Genomic DNA, 17529 nt, shown 5'->3' on the forward strand with positions numbered 1-17529 from the left:
ATCTCACCATCCTGAGATTATGACCTGAGCCGAAATCAAGAGTCAGACGCTTAACTGACTGGACTGTTAAGGTGCCTGAGCCTTGGTTTCTTTATCTGTAAAATGGAACAGTAATACTGTTTCTCAGGGTTATTGGGAGGATAAAATAATCTATGTGTAACAATTATGCTTAATAATCTGTGTAGCTGTTTCTGATGTCTGAGTCAAATTAAGGTGGTTGTCCTTGGCAGTGAAATAGGATTCTTCTTGTAAGGGTGGTAGATAGCAGCTCCTGGCAACAAGCTAAACTGGCTGTTGAGGATGGGTTGGCCATTGAGGGCTAGGATTGGCCTAAAAAATGAATACTCCTAAAGAGGTTTTTTGGTTTTTGTTTTTAAGATTTTATTTATTTATTTGAAAGAGAGAGCATGAGAAGGGGGAAGGTCAGAGGGAGAAGCAGATTCCCCACTGATCACGGAGCCCAAAGCAGGACTCGATCCCAGGACTTCAGGATCATGACCTGAGCTGAAGGCGGTTGCCCAACCAACTGAGCCACCCAGGCACCCCTTAAAGAGTTTTTTTGAAGGATCAAGTGTTAGAAATAATTTGCCTTTCTTAGTGTCAGTGGTTGGTACTGTTATCTTCTACTGCAGGCCCATGGATTCACATTGTACCTAGATGTGGTAGCGATTAACCCATCATCATATTTTATTTCTTTTTTTTTTTAAAGATTTTTTATTTATTTATTTGACAGAGAGAGATCACAAGCAGGCAGAGAGGCAGGCAGAGAGAGAGGAGGAAGCAGGCTCCCCGCTGAGTAGAGAGCCCAATGCAGGGCTCGATCCCAGGACCCTGAGATCATGACCTGAGCCGAAGGCAGCGGCTTAACCCACTGAGCCACCCAGGCGCCCCATATTTTATTTCTTAAGGGTCATAATATCAAAGATAATCATCAACCCCCCTCCCAAGTCTAAAGGTGCCTTGAGAAACTAAGCATTTCAGACAGATATGGGAACTTTAGGTGATAGCTAAGAAAAGAGGATCTACTGTCAGGGCTTAGACAAACAAACTGGGTTTGCTTTTCCCCTAGGCTTCCTTTGTAACAGACTGTCTGCATTCATGTGCACTTACTCCCAAACTATATTTTGCATTTTATAAGTTTTAGGAATCTAAAGGAGCCTTAAAGAATTTAGTTAAACTACCACCACCACCACCACCTTCCCTAAGGCAAACTGTGGATGAGGAATCTATGGGCCAGAGAAGGGAAGTGTTTTGCCTGTGATTGGCCAAGACTGGGCCAAGTGCATTTCTTTATTTTATTTCTCCTCTTGTATAGAGCAAGATTGCAAAGGCTTATCTGGGTTTTACCCTTAAGCTTGGAAGAGAATAAATTTCTCTGCAAGCTGCCCCTTGTCAGTATTCCTTCAAGTAAGTTCCTCAAGTCAAGCCTAATTCCCACATACCCATTTGAGGTTTGGAAATAAAGGCATGACAGGTGTGGCAGATACTTCAGAGGCTTCTGGCTTTACCAAAGTTTAGTTTTGCTCATCCTTTGGACCACTACTCTCGATGTCCTCTAGTGACCACAAAGAGTACAGCTTCTTCCTACTGAACTTAACAGTATCTCAGAAATTCTATTTGTAGATCATTCCCAATCTTACTTTGACTTTTACCAAAAATATTCCTGGGTATAACATAGTTAGAAAAGTAGAATATGAGGACCTGACCTTTTTTCTTAAAATAAAATGTCCAGGCATAAACAGAAAAGCCAAAAACCAGAAAGTTTTTTATGTTCAAATAATTTTGTTCTGTGTCTCTTAATACAGAAATATCAAGAGGGGTAAATGAACTTGACTTTTGTTTATATCATGCTCTGATTTATTAGTCTGTTATATACATGATCCATCTTGCAAATGATGATATTCTGTCTCCAGGAACATGAGCCAGTATTTGCAGGATGAAGAGCAAGGATGGGAGCAGGCTGGTGACCCTCTAGAAAGCAAGAAGGGAGAAGTAGGCTCTGAGGGCAAAAGGGTCGAGACAGGCATTTCTGAGGCCAAATGGTGTTGAAATAATATACCACAGGCCTTTTTCCTTGTCAGCGTAATCCAATTGAGAATGCCCAACCGCCCCTGACAAGAGTCACTCAGGAGTGAAGAGCTTCACTACCAGGGAAAGCAGCTTATGTGTGCATTTTGGCTCAGGAATGTGCCAGCCCCATGCTGGCCAAATGAGAAAAGGCTGCTGCAGGCTGGAGAACCCCAACCTCGTGGGAGGATAGTGACTGTTCCCCTATAGGCTAAGAAGAGAGTGTTCCCTTTTGTCTAAGGGCAGTGCTTGATGCCACATGTTGAGACCTTTGGCATAGATTATCAGTGAGGGTGGCAGCTCTGACGTTAAAAGAGAAAACAGTGTCAGGATTCATTCCCTTTTGGACAGGTCAGCTCATCATCTGGAAAGACAAGAGACTTGGGGGACATCTGCAGATTCTCAGATTGATGCCAGCCCGAACTGAGACTTCTCTGTTTTAAAATCATAATATAGGGAGTTGAACCACCTGCTCACTGCTGTTGAACAGAGTATGAGGGGAACACCACCAAGACATCTCTAAAGGGCTTCCCTTTGCTTGGTGTTGAAGTGGTTCATGAGCTTCTCCAAAAACAGTTTAATAATTCTTGTTGTAATTGTTCTTATTCAGCACTGATTAGCCAGAAGTAGGACTCAAATTTGGTTTTAGAAGCAGGTGGCCTAGTCCTAGAAGGATCCCAAGTATTCTTCCTTTAATGAGGAGTTGCATTTCCCCTCCTTATACTCCTTCCTTTTTTTCCATCCCATCTTGGAACATGAACCAGTCACCTTCAGAGTATCCCTCTACCTGATCTGCACTCTCTGTTTACTGGACTGTTTGTGCCTTGAAGTTGACAGCCTTCCAGGGCGGGAATTTTGGCTGCTTGGCAGCGGTGTCAGATGTCTCCTTGGTTGTGAAATTATTCAGCCTGCTTACTGTGAGCAGCATCATGGCACCTTCCCCTGAAGGACTCAGACAGCTTTTCTCACTCTTCTGAAGAAGATCTAGACAATTGAATCTCATTTGCCAGACAGGCTGAGCCAGGAGGCAGAACACCAGAAACTTTTTTATTCTGGCTTCATAGGAAGCAGTGGAGTTGAATAGCTAGGAGCACAGATTTTGGAATCACGTGAACCTGGATTTGATTCTCATTTCCACCACTTGTTAGCTGGTGGGTAGATCTACTTTCTCAGTCTCATTTTCATTTTCAAAATGAGGATAATTATGAAGAGATAAGGTATATAAGGTGCTTATTAGCACATGGCATGGCACAAGGTAATAAATAGTAGCTGCTATTATTGTTATTTTTATCTCTTCTAAAAAGAGGATGAGTATTTCACTCATTTGTTTAAAAAAGGGAAGCCTCTTCCTTTCTCTGATAACATGCATACCTTGGAGAAAGCTGAAACCCTCAAATTAAAAGAGCTATCCCACATTGCACCATACATAAATAACAACCACTAGTTATCTTGGTGTCTTATCCTTAATTTTTATCTCTTTTAGTAGTTTAGTAATCAAAGATAGAAGGCTTACCTTTGAAGTTTTTGATATTTACTTAGATCTTAAGAAATAAAACTGAGGGATGCCTGGGTGCCTCAGTTGTTAAGTGTCTGCCTTCGGCTCAGGTCATGATCCCAGGATTCTGGGATCAAGTCCTACATCAGACTCCTTGCCTGGCCAGGAGCCTGCTTCTCCCTCTCTCTGATCCTCCCACTGCTTTGCTCTCTTAATCTCTCTCTCTGACAAATAAATAAGTAAAATCTTTAAAAAAGAAAGAAAAATAAGGGAGGGAGGGAGGGAGAAAACTGAATTGGGGCACCTGAGTGGCTCATTTGGCTAAGTGTCCAACTCTTGATTTCAGCTCAGGTCATGATCTCAGGGTCATGGGTTTGAGCCCTGCGTTGAGCCCCGCATCGGGTTCCATACTCACAGTGGAGTCTGCTTGTCTCTCTCCCTCTGCTCCTGCCCCTACTTGTGTGCTTGTGCTATTTCTCTTTCTAAAATAAATAAAATCTTTTTAAAAAGTAAACTGAGGGGCGCCTGAGTAGCTCAGTGGGTTAAGCCGTTGCCTTTGGCTCGGGTCATGATCTCAGGGTCCTGGGATCGAGTCCCGCGTAGGGCTCTCTACTCGGCAGGGAGCCTGCTTCCCTCTCTCTCTCTCTCTCTCTGCCTGCCTCTCCATCTACTTGTGGTCTCTCTCTCTGTCAAATAAATAAATAAAATCTTAAAAAAAAAAAAAAGTAAACTGAGCTTAAAGTAACTTATAGTATTAAGAACCCTGGACTGGGACCCAGAACTAAAAAACTAGAATAATACTATCTTAGTTATATTTTATACATTTACTGTATTCCATGCATTGTACAATATATTTTACATGCATTAATTGAGATAATTTATGTGAATTGCTGAGCACAGTGCCTGACACATTAGTATATGCTTAATAAATGTTAGCTGCTATTATTTTAAAATACAATTTATTTTAATTCTTTAATACCTATTTTACAGGTGATAAAACACAGGCTTTGAAAAATTTAGTATCTATTACACAGCCATTAAGTTGTCCAACTGGAATCTAAATCTTATTCAAAAGCCTATGTTTTGGGCGCCTGGGTGGCTCAGTTGGTTAAGCCTTCAGCTCAGGTCATGATCCTGGAGTCACGGGATTGAGTCCCGCATCAGGCTCCCAGCTCCACAGGGAGTCTGCTTCTCCCTCTGACCTTCTCCTCGCTCATGCTCTCTCTCACTGTCTCTCTCTCTCTCTCTCTCTCTCTCTCTCTCAAATAAATAAATAAATAAATAAATAAATAAATAAATAAAAAGCCTATGTTTTCACCTAGTACCCTCAACTTCTAGTCCTGGTTCCAATACTAACTGACTTTCTAGCATTTTAGAAATTACTTAACCTTTCTCAGTCTTTTTTTTTTTTTTTTAAAGATTTTATTTTATTTATTTGAGAGACAATGAGAGAGAGCATGAGCGAGGAGAAGGTCAGAGAGAGAAGCGGACTCCCCGCGGAGCCGGGAGCCCGATGCGGGACTCGATCCCGGGACTCCAGGATCATGACCTGAGCCGAAGGCAGTCGTCCAACCAACTGAGCCACCCAGGCGTCCCCTTATTTTTTTTTTAAGTTTTTATTTATTCATTTGAGAGAGAGAGAGAGAGAAACAAAGCACAAGCAGGGTGAGAGGCAGAGGGAGGGAGAGAAGCAGACTCCCCGCCAAGCTGGGAGCCCAAAAAGGGGCTGGATCCCAGAACCCGGAGATCATGACCTGAGCTGAAGGCAGAGGCTTAACCATCTAAGCCACCCCAGCACCCCAAGCTCTCTAAATCTAAATTATCTCATTTGTAAATTATTTTTAGGGCCTATCTTAGCCATAATATCCTAGGATTTGAAGGATTTTCTGGAATGACCAGTTGAAAATTTGGCTTTATTTTTCTAGAGCACTGTTACTCAAAATATAATCTATAAACCATTTTGGGTTCACAAACTTGTGCTTAGTACATGATGAAATGAATACAGAAATTGAGGGAAAGCATTTAGAAATTTTTATAACATCCTGACAGTATTTTTATATATGTTAATTCTAATAATAAAATGGATTTTATATCTTTGTTTTTATAATTTCATTCTCTAGCAGTTCATTTTATTATGGTTTTTTATTTTTATTTTTTAAAGATTTTATTTATTAGACAGACAGTAAGAAAGGAAACACAAGCAGAGGATGTGGGAGAGGGAGCAGCAGGCTTCCTGCTGAGCAAGGAGCCCAACGTGGGCCTTGATCCCAGGACCCTGGGATCATGAGCCGAAGGCAGATGCTTAATGACTGAGCCACCCAGGCACCCCTTTATTGTAGTTTATAAAATGGTGGTCTGCAGTGGATTGACATAAAGGAAAAAAAATAAATTGGCCCTAACCACAGACTGTTTGAGAAGCACTGTTTTAGAGGACCATTTGAACATCTTAACAGAATTTTTGAATTGAAATTCCAGGTCTGTTTTTTTGGTTTTGTTTTGTTTTAAGCGTGTTTACAAAGAGGTACCTGTTAAATCAGAAAAGTCCTCACTAGTGGTACCCTGCTAGTAGCACAGTCTCTCCTGCTATCTGTCCCCCCCCACCACCAAAAGCTGCACGTGGTGTTCCTGTTAGAGTGTCTCTGATGCTCCTAGCAATCACCAGTTGAACCTAGAGAGCGAAACTCCAATTCTGCCTAGACCAGACTCTTGGAAAAGTTAATTTTATATATCACAATTCTCTTTTTTAGGGGTATGGGAATGAGGGTGATAGTGAAGGCTCCTGGTGGGCTAATTAAAAACTCCAGCTCTGGGGCATCTGGCAGGCTCAGCTGGTGGAGTGTGTGGCTGTTGATCACAGGGTTGTGAGTTCAAGCCGCACATTGAGTATAGAGAATACTTAAAAATAAAATCTTTTAAAAAGTCCAGCTCTTCTAGTTTGCCATCACTAAGTCTCCATAAAGCATTGATACACAGAATAGACGTGCCAGAAGGAGTGTATTTTAGCAGTCATAGATTCTAACTCCCTAATTTGACAGATGAGCTTGGGTGTCATATGCCCGGCTATTGGTAGTAGTGAGAAGTAGGGAGACTGATGATCCCTGGTCCATTGACTGGATTATATACTGTACAAGGACCACATCCAGAGCCTCCAGAGAGTTTTCTGTGGGACTTTGTCCAAACCTCTATATGATATCACTCCTGCCAACTTCAGGCCTCTCATGCCATAGTGAGCTCTTTCACCTTATGAAGCAGAAGATTGGCAAATAGAATCTACCAATATAGTAAAAGAATAATATACTGAGACTAAGTGAATTTTAATCCTAGGAATGCAAGGACGTTTCATTATCTGAAAATCAGTTAATCTACCATATTAACATTCTTAAAAGGGAAAATCACTTGATCATATCAATTGATGATGAAAAGGCATTTGATAAGATATAAAATCCATTCATGATAATAAAGATTTACAAAAATGCTTACAACTAACATCATACTTTACGTGAAACACTGAATGCATTTACCCTGAAATTGACAGCAAGAAAAATGTCTGCTTTCATAGTACTGGAAGTCCCACCAAGTGGCATGTAATTGGAAAGGAAGAAATAAAACTGTTTGCAGATCATATAATTGTTCCTGTAGACAATCCCAAGGAATCTACAAAAACAAAAACAAAAAGTCCTAGAACTAATAAGTGAGTTTTATAAGGTCACAGGATATAAGGTCAACACACAAAAACCAGTCACATTTCGTCTCTTTGGTCTTGGCTGCACAAATGAAATGATTAAGGGAGTAGCATTTGGAAAAGGTCTCAGGAAGATGCACACATTGTGTTGCCACTGGGGCTCTAAGGCCTGCCACTGTCAGAAGTCAGCCTATGGCAAATGTGGCAATTCTGCCAAGCAGAAGAGAAGTATAACTAGAGTGCCAAGGCTAAAAGACGAATTACCAAGGCATCTGGTGGTGCCTTCAGTTAAGCATCCGACCCTTGCTTTTGGCTCAGGTCGTGATCTTGTGGTGATGGAATTGAGCCCTGCGCTGGACTCTACACTCAGTGTGGAGTCTGCTTTAGTTTCACTCTCCCTCTCCTCCCACTCCCCCTCATGCATGTGTTCTCTCGCATGTGCTCTCGCTCTCTCTCAAATAAATAAATCTTAAAAGCAGAAGAAAACAAAAACGAACTCCCACCTGGTTGAATGAGGCACCCCAAAATTGTATACTGCAGATTCGGCATGGATTCCATGAAGGAATAACACCCAAGCCCAAGAGGGCCACGGTCGCAGCATCCAGTTCATCTTAGGGCTTTCAATGATTGGTCACAATAATATTCTGATTTAAAACAACAACAAAAAAATGAGTCACATTTCTGTATACTAAAAATGAACTTCTGGAAACTGAAATTGATACACAATACCATTTACAAACACACCAAATAAAATATACATCTAACAAAACATACAGAATCTGTATGCTAAAAACTATAATACAATGATGAAAGGAATGAAGAAGATATAGAGAGACTACCATGTCCATGGATTGAGAGGCACAACTTTGTAAAGATGGCATTTCTTCCCAAACTAATTTATAGACTCAGTGCAATTCCTGTCAAATTCCCAGCAAGATTTTTTGTAAATATAGACAAATTTATGTTGAAATGGAAAGGCAAAGGAACTAGAATGCTGATAGCAGTATTGAAAAATAATAAAGTTGGAGGGATTACATCACCTGATTTTAAGACTTCGAATATAATTAATTAAGATAGTTTACATTCAGAGAGTTAGACACACAGATCAATGAAACAGAGAACCCAGAATATACCTATAAAAATAAGGCCAGTTAATGATTGGCAAAGTCCAATGACAATTCAGTGAGGAAACATTTTTTTTTCAATAAATGTTGTTGGAACAATTAAACATCCATATGGGGAGGAGGAGAACATCCATGCAAACCTCACACATTATAGAAAAATTAACTCAAAATAGATCACAGATGTAAAAAAAAAGTGTAAACCTTTATATCTTTCAGAGGAAGACATAGGAAAAATCTTCATAGCCTGGGATTAGGCAAAGAGTACTTAGATACAACACCAAAAACACAATGCACTAAAGAAAAAAATTGATATACCAGACTTCATCAAAAGTAAAAATGTCTGTTCTATGAGAGATACCATTAAGAGACTGAAAAGACAAGCTACAGACTGGGAGAAAATATTTGATATCATTGAATTGCCAATAAAAGACTGAATCCAGAATAAATAAAGAAGTCTCTAAACTCAACAGTAAGAAAACAAACAACCTAACTTAAAAAATGGGGTCAAGACTTGAACAGACACAGACACGTCGACCAAAAAGGATACATGGATGGCAAATAAGCACGTGAAAGAGATGTTCAGTGTCACTAGCCATTGGGGAAATGCAGATTTAAACCACACGGAAGATATCATTACCTGCCTATGAGGATGGCTTAAATAAAAATACTAAGGGGCGCCTGGGTGGCTCAGTGGGTTAAAGCCTCTGCCTTCGGCTCAGGTCATGATCTCAGGATCCTGGGATCGAGCCCCGCATCGGGCTCTCTGCTCTGCAAGGAGCCTGCTTCCCTCTCTCTCTGCCTGCCTCTCTGCCTACTTGTGATCTCTCTCTGTCAAATAAATAAATAAAATCTTTAAAAAAAAAAAAAGAAGAAAAAAAAATACTAAAAATACCAAGTGCCAGAGAGGACTTGGAGAAACCAGAATTCTCATTGCTGGTGGGACTGCAAAGTGAGACGGAAACTCTGGAAAACAGTTTGGCAGTTTCTTATAAAGCTAAACATACACTTACCCTTTGACCCAGAAATCCCACTCCTGAGTGTCTATCCTAGAGAAATGCAAACTGCTGTTCTTCACACAAGAACCTGTACACAAACGTTTATAGCAGCTTTATTCGAAACTGCCTCAAACTGGAGAAGCCAAATGCCCTTTAACTAGTGAATGAACGAACTGTGGTGCATACACGCCGTGGAAGACCACACGACAATAAAAAGGGAACAAACCATTGAGCAGCAGTTTAGGTGAAGGCACCATGCTGAGTGAAAGAAGCCAGTCTCAAAAGTAACATACTGTACGATTTCATTTTATGACCTTGATAAAACTGGTGATGGAGAATACATTAGTGGTTGACAGAGGTTCGAGTGGGGAGGAGGGTGTGACTACAGAGACAAAAGGGAGTTTTCTGGGTGATGAAACTGTTCTGTAGCCCTATTGTCACACCATCACAGTGGTTGCAGGAATCTATATATGTGTTAAGATTTATAGAATACTATGCCAGAAAGAGTTGGTTTTACCAAAAATGCACATGGCTCTGGAAGTGTCAAGCCATGGCTGTGAAATTTCCCTAGTCTTTCACCATGAAGGAAGACATAAGAAAGTATAGTTACAGCAACTGGATGAAAGCTCAGAAAATGTTTCCTTTCCCACCTCTTAATTAAGGATTATTTTTCCATCTAGACTTATATCTCAACTGTACCAACCATGACCATATTTTTTTTTTTAAAGATTTTATTTATTTATTTGACAGAGAGATCACAAGCAGGCAGAGAGGCAGGCAGAGAGAGAGGAGGAAGCAGGTTCCCTGCTGAGCAGAGAACCCTATTCGGGGCTCGATCCCAGGACTCCGAGACCATGACCTGAGCCGAAGGCAGCGGCTTAACCCACTGAGCCACCCAGGCACCCATGACCATATTTTTTAAGTGACAGACCAAATCATATATAATAGTTAACGTTCCTAAGGCAGCAAGACTAGATGACTTTATATTTTTTAATATGCTTTACAAAAGTATTTGATATATTTCAGTTTTTCTTCGTATTTCTGTTCCTTGCATCTCAACCCTCTACTACCTCACACACACAAAGGTTTTTCTCTAGGTTTTTCTTGCAAATTGTACATCTCTAGGTGGGGGTAGGTGGGGGATAAGAAGCAGGTTTTATACAGCTGATGTGATCACTGTACATACAGGCTTGGAAAATGCTACCCAATCTGCCAATTAATTAAAGCATTAATCTGAGGAGCAGCCGGGCCCAGGAAATGTTTACTGAAAGGGGGTTGTGGTAGGAATTGAGTGGAAAGCTCCCTACATTTGCATGAAAATGAAAGTACTTAGAAAACCCAGCTTTCTTTTGTGTCTGAAGGTGGGCTGCCTTGACCATGTCCCCTAATCTTTCTGGGCAATTTAGGAAGCCTTTTAGTGAGCTGGTCTCTGGAAAATAAAAGCATTGCAGACTCTAGAAAAACAAACTCTATAGAGTAGGGTAGAGAGCAAGTCCAGTGCAGTGTTGCTTCTTAGATCTGCAATGAAGCCTTCTAAATTTGGGAGTTTGTGCTGGTAGTTAGGTAGAATAGACGTAATGGTTTCACAAGTTTTGAAACCATGTATATAGACTGCATTCAAATCCCAGCTCTGCCTCTTATTAGCTTTGTGATTTGGGGCCAATCATGTAGTTTATCTAAGCCTTATTTTTCTCATTTGTGAAATAAAGATTATGAATTGCTCCTTCATCTCAGAGCAGTTAGCCCTTTGGTTTGCTCCAGGCAGAAAGGAAGCCAGAGTGGTTAGGACCTTCCAAGATTACAAACTGTCTCCAAAAATAGGGACTGTGCAGCCTTTTGTTCTTCTTAGGCTTATTTTTCAGCAAGGGACTAGAAACCTCAGGGTTTTCCCTTACCTACCTGGGATATGCTACATTTTTATCTCTAAGAGAGGTGACTTTGACCCTAACAGCAGAAGACATAACAGACAGTAGCTCATTCTGGGACCTCTTTGGCCAACTTGAGATGACGTTTATCTATATGTCACCAGGAGGAGTGGTGAAATGGACATGGAAAATTGATCCAACAGTAGTTGCTGCTGTTAAAGAATTACTGTTAATTTTTAAATTATGGTAAAATATATATATATATATATATATATATAGCGAAATTTACCATCTTGATGCACCTGGGTAACTCAGATGGTTGAGTGTCTGCCCTGGCTCAGGTTATGATGTCCAGGTCCTGAGATGGAGGCCCACTTCGGCCACCCCCCATGTTGGACTCCCTCCAGGTCAGGCTCCCCCCATGTCGGGCTCCCAGCTCAGCGGGAAGTCTGCTTCTCCCTCTCCTTCTGCCTCTCCCCCTGCTTGTGTGTGTACTCTCTTTCTCTCTCAAATGAACAAATAAAATCCTTTAAAAAAAAAGAAAAGAAAAGAAAAAGGCCAATGTGGGGCTTCAACTCAAGACCGTGAGATCAAGACCTCCAAGGGCCCTGGGATCAAGTCCCTCATCAGGCTCCTTGGTATGCAGGGAGTCTGCTTCTCCCTCTGCCTCTGTCTCTTGCTATCTCTCGGACAAATAAATAAGTAAAATCTTAAAAAAAAAAAAAAAAAAAAGTTGCGTGCTTAATTTACCAAGCCACCCAGGTACCCCTATTGCTACTTTTCTTTTTAAAGATTTTATTTATTTGACAGAGAGATCACAAGTAGGCAGAGCAGCAGGCAGGGTCTGGGAGGGGGGGAAGCAGGCTCCCTGCTGAGCAGAGAGCCCGATGTGGGGCTTGATCTCAGGACCCTAAGATCATGACCCAAGCCCAAGGCAGAGGCTTAACCCACTGAGCCACCCAGGCACCCCTATTGCTACTTTTTTAAGCATGATAATGATACTGTGGTTTGTTTTTTTTTTTTAAGATTGATTGATTGATTGATTGATTGATTTAAGAGTACACATGCAGGAGGGGCAGGAGAGTGAGAGAAAGAATCTCAAGCAGACTCCATGCTACGCATGATACTGGGCTTCATCCCACAATCCTGAAATCACCACCCGAGTTGAAACCAAGAGTTGGATGCCTAACTCACTGCCATCTAGGTGCCCTGATACTGTGGGTTTTTTTTTTTTTTTTAACTTCTTAATCTTTGAGCTACATACTAAATATTTTACAGATAAAATGATACAGTGTCTGTGATTTGATTTAAGGTAATCCAGAGAAGGGAAGATTGACCCAGTAACTAAGAATTCTAGCTGTATGGCACAGACAAGAAGGGCCTTTTTCTAGCTTTTGTCAGATGGCATCCCTTCATTTCTTTTCTTTTTAAAAAGATTTTATTTATTTATTCATGAGAGAAAGAGACAGAGGCAGAGGGAGAAACAGACTCCCCACTGAGCAGGCAGCCCAATGTGGGACTCAATCCCAAGACCCTTGGATTATGACCTGAGCCGAAGGCAGACTATTAACTGACTGAGCCACCCAGGCACCGGGCATTCCTTCATTTCTGTTTCTTCTTTTGCAGAACTCTCAGAAATTGAGCCCAATGTGTTCCTCCGTCCATTTCTGGAAGTGATTCGCTCTGAAGATACCACTGGCCCTATCACTGGACTGGCGCTCACCTCTGTCAACAAGTTTCTGTCCTATGCACTCATAGGTAAGAGCTCAGGCCTTGTTGGATGACCACAACACTTCATTTCCTGCCTCTCTTGGGGTGGTCAAGCTTTAGGTAGTGAGCTGGTGATACTGGAAAGTTTCTCCTAGCCATCTGTTTCCTTGTAGGAGAGAAGTAAGACTGTTACTGGTTACTCATCATGCTAATTGACTCAGGTTATACAGAGTGCTGAGGAGGTGGGGGTTTCCTTGGGACTCTGGTTTCTTTATACTTTGGAGGGAATTAAGAGTATGGTGCCTGGTGCGCATGGAGGTTTAATTTGGTTTCTTTTTAAAGTTATTTTTCAAATACGGTGCATGCATATTTTAAGAAGATAAACAGTGGAGAGGTGACTAAAAGAAAAATTAGTGGTATCTCCTCTCATTGTTCCTTCTTCTTACTTAGGTAAATAATGTTGACAGACTGGTTTGAATTTTTCTATACCTTTTTCTACATGTATATAAATATGTACCATTTAAAAAATAGGATTTAAAAAAAATTTAAAATTTAAAAAATGGGGGTACCTGCGTGGCTCAGTGGGTTAAAACCTCTGCCTTCAGCTCAGGTCATGATCCCAGGGTCCTGGGATCAAGTCCCACATCGGGCTCTCTGCTCAGCGGGGAGCCTGCTTCCCTTCCTTTCTCTCTGCCTGCCTCTCTGCCTACTTGTGATCTCTGTCAAATAAATAAATAAAATCTTTTTTTAAAAAATAGGAATATATGCTATGGATTTTCTTTTTTCACTTAATAGTATTAACTTAGAAAGATGTACATGATATAATTAGCCCTCTGATTTATTCTTTTCCTCCCAGTTTTATTGAAATATAATTGACATATTAGTTTTAGGTATACAACATAATGACTTAGTATACATATGTTACAAATGATTACCACATTAAATGTAGTTAACACTTATCACCTCATATGGTTTCATTTTTTTTTCTTGTGATGAGGACTTTTAAGATCTACTCTTTTAGCAACTTTCTTTTTTTTTTTTATCTTATTTATTGATTTGACAGAGAGAGAGACACAGCAAGAGAGGGAACACAAGGAGTAGTGGGAGAGGGCAAAGCAGGCTTCCTGCTGAGCAGGGAGCCTGATGTGAGGCTCCATCCCAGGACCCTGGGATCACGACCTGAGCCGAAGGCAGACACTTAACTACTGAGCCATCCAGGCGCCCCTTAGCAACTTTCAGATATGCAGTGTAGTATTTTTAAATATAGCTACAACGTTATTCATTACATGCCCAGAATTTATGTATCTTATAACTGGAAGTTGGTATATTTTTCTCTTATTATGATAAAATACATATAATATAAAAATTATCATTTTCATCATTTTTAAGTATGTAATTCAGTGATACTAATTACATTCACAGTGTTGTACAATCATCACCACCATTTGTTTCCCAAACTTTTTCACCCCAGAAGAAACTCTAATCATTAGGGAACAATATACCATTTTCCCTCCCCTCAGTTCCTGGTAAGATTTTTTTTTTTTTTCTTAGTAAGGCTGGGTAATTTCCATAGTATAGATTTATCAGTCTTTCTGGTGGCTCAGTTGGTTAAGTGGCTGCTTTCAGTTCAGGTCATGATCCCAGGGTCCTGGGGAGTCTGTTGCTCCCTCTCCCCTTCTAACCCCCTGACCCCGCTCCCCCCATGTGTGCGTTCTCTCTCTCTCTCTAAAATAAAATCTTCTCAAAAAATCTTTCTCTTGGGTTACCTGGGTGGCTCAGTGGGTTAAGCCTCTGTCTTTGGCTCAGGTCATGATCCCAGGGTCCTGGGATCAAGCCCCGCATCAGGCTCTCTGCTCAGAGGGGAGCCTGCTTCCCCCTTTCTCTCTGCCTGCCTCTCTGCCTACTTGTGATCTCTCGCTGTCAAATAAATAAATAAAATCTTTTTTAAAAAAAATCTTTCTCTTATTAATATTTAATATTTAGATTGCCTATTTTGAGCCACTATAAATAATGCTGAAATAAGCATTCTTTTTTTTTTTTTTTTTTTTTTTATTTGTTAGAGAGAGAACAAGCAAGCACACAAGCTGGCGGAGAGGCAGAGGGAGAGAGAGAACCAGACTCCCCGTTGAGCAGGGAACCTGATGTGGGTCTCCATTCCAGGACCCTGGGATCATGACCTGAGCTAAAGGCAGAACTTAACTGACTGAGCCACCCAGGCGTACCTGAAATAAGCATTCTTGCTCATATCTCCTTATTTAATAATTTTTCTTTGGATAGCAGATTCCTGTACTTGAAATTTTTGGATTAATGGTCATGTGCATATTACGTTTTTATAGGTACTGCCAGCTTGCTTTCCCAGAAGTTTATAGTATTATACTTCCAGTGTTTGAGAATTTCCATTTCCCCACCCTGTCACCAGCACTGAATATTAGCAGTATTCTTTATTTTTGCTAATTTGATGGGTGAAAACTTATTTTTTTTTTGAAGTTAAACATTTGAACAACTTTTTTAAAAAGATTTTATTTATTTATTTATTTGACAGACAGAGATCACAAGTAGGCAGAGAGGGAAAGGGGGAAGCATGCTCCCCACTGAGCAGAGAGCCCCATGTGGGTCTCCATCCCAGGACCCTGGGATCATGACTTGAACTGAAGGCAGAGGCTTTAACCTACTGAGCCACCCAGGCACCCCTGAACAACTTCTTTTCCTCCTATTTTTATTGAGTTGTTTTGTTTTTCTTATTAATTTGTAGGAGTTCTTTGTGTAGTGGGGATATTAATCCATTGACTATCCTAGTATTACAAATATTTTCTCCCAATTTAGCCCAAATATTTTATCTAGTCTGTTATCTCTGAATTAGTTTAGCTGTCTTTTTTGGATTCCTTTTTAGTTGGTCTTGTCACTCAGGATCCTGAATTCCTTTTCCCCTATTGCTAGCCCATGTGCAAGGGTGAGAACATAGAAAACAGACAGCTGTCTTTGTTTCTAAGTAAGGAGACAAGAAGAGAGACAGCTCAGGCTGTAGCTAGCCAGGAAATAAAAAATAGCCTTCAGTTCAGGGCAAAAAAAACCCTTTATCTTTTCTAGAAAGTGGGATTTGCTTAGCTGAAGCATTCAGGACCCCTAGCAGAAATCCTAGGTGCCAGCTGGATTCTGAAGAGGTACATAAGCCTCTCCAGGCACCCTAGTCCTAGCTTCATACTTTTCCTAAGCAAAAATCAGGCCCAGCTACTTCCAGCCTTGCCCTGAGCACCACCTGCAGGTCATCTCTCTCCATAGCCTCTAGCCGCAGCCTTCTGCGCTTCTTCCCTTGTTTTCTTGTCAGTGTTACTCTCTCCCCTTCCTGGGCTTGGCAGACAAGCTTGTCATTGGAGACCTCAGGCCAGCTGGTCATTGGAGTTTCCTGTGGTGGGAAAAGAGAATGCTGTAGGTGGTGATTGCAGTGGGCATGAGAAAGGGGGCAGGAAGGAGTGTATGAAAGCCAGAAGGCGAAGGAGTTGAGATTGGCAGATTTCCCTGCAGTCTGCTCCAGAATGGCCAGGAAAGGAGGAAATTCTAAGGAAAGGGTCCTGAGGAAGACAAATTCTGCTAAGTGAGCCCAAACCAAACAATCTTTTGCTTAGGCTATCCTAGAAGAAATACCCGTTATCCCTCAATCCTGTGACCCAGGGCTTCTAGGATTATCTTAGGTCCTACTCCAAGGATCAGCCTTTTGTTTGGCCCCACACAGCTGCCAGACCAGAATTTGTGCCACTGGTTGCCTGGCAGGCTCTGCCTGCAGTTCTAAAAACCTGTCACTCTTACCTGCCTTTTTAGAAGATTAACTTTACTGCTTCATTCAGGCTCAGTCAGTTAAACTACTTTAACAAGGGAGATGACTGAAAGAGGGGAAGAAATAGACCCCTAGGAGCCTTATGAGGTGGGAGCAAAGCTGCCATTCACCGAGCTCCAAAATACCACGTAGAACTGAGGACCTGGATTTCCTGTGCAAACAAAGGTCCTGCTGTGGACCCTGGAGGCCTGAGTAAAGATGGTCAGGCAGGGCTGTGAGAGAAGACTCAGGCCAAGGGCCTTCAGAGTATAGGATTTGCTGAGTCAGGGGCACGTGGATGGCTCAGTCGGTTGGGCCGCTGCCCTTGGCTCAGGTCATGATCCCAGGGTCCTGGGGTCGAGCCCGCATCAGGCTCCTTGTTCGGTGGAGAGCCTGCTTCCCCCTCTCCCTCTGCCTGCCACTCTGCCTGCTTGTGATCCCTCCCTATCTGTCTGTCAAATAAATAAATAAAATCTTTAAAAAAAAAAAGGACTTTCTGAGTCAAATGAGAGAAACATGGAGAGCTGGGGTGATAGAGCTGGGTCACCCGTACACTATGTATCATCATGAAATTGGCTTCCTTCTGCATGACCTCTAAGTAACCACTCCTGATGCTGAATAGGGTTATGCTCTAAGGACAAATTGAGTCTCTGGCCAGGTGTCAGAGAGGAACTAGGACACGAGAAAGGCGAAAATCGCTTACAGTTAATGAAAATCTTCAGGCTCATTGTTGTAAGGGAAATGTTCTGGTTTCTCAGGTATCCCCCCTGAACTTTAAGC

The 17529-nt window shown here is 41.5% G+C and overlaps 1 protein-coding gene across 13 annotated transcripts in view; it reads left to right on the forward strand.

Annotated features, from left to right (window-relative positions):
* Nucleotides 1-17529, forward strand: part of GBF1 (golgi brefeldin A resistant guanine nucleotide exchange factor 1) — a 124546-nt gene that overhangs the window by 78140 nt on the left and 28877 nt on the right. For all 13 annotated transcript variants that reach the window (XM_047701819.1, XM_047701821.1, XM_047701824.1 and 10 more), the window contains exon 4: nt 12855-12986. In XM_047701819.1, the coding sequence (XP_047557775.1) occupies nt 12855-12986 (132 nt within the window). The remainder of the gene's footprint in view (nt 1-12854; nt 12987-17529) is intronic.

Source organism: Lutra lutra, chromosome 14 (assembly GCF_902655055.1).
Source record: "Lutra lutra chromosome 14, mLutLut1.2, whole genome shotgun sequence".
NCBI classification, from domain to species: Eukaryota; Metazoa; Chordata; class Mammalia; order Carnivora; family Mustelidae; genus Lutra; species Lutra lutra.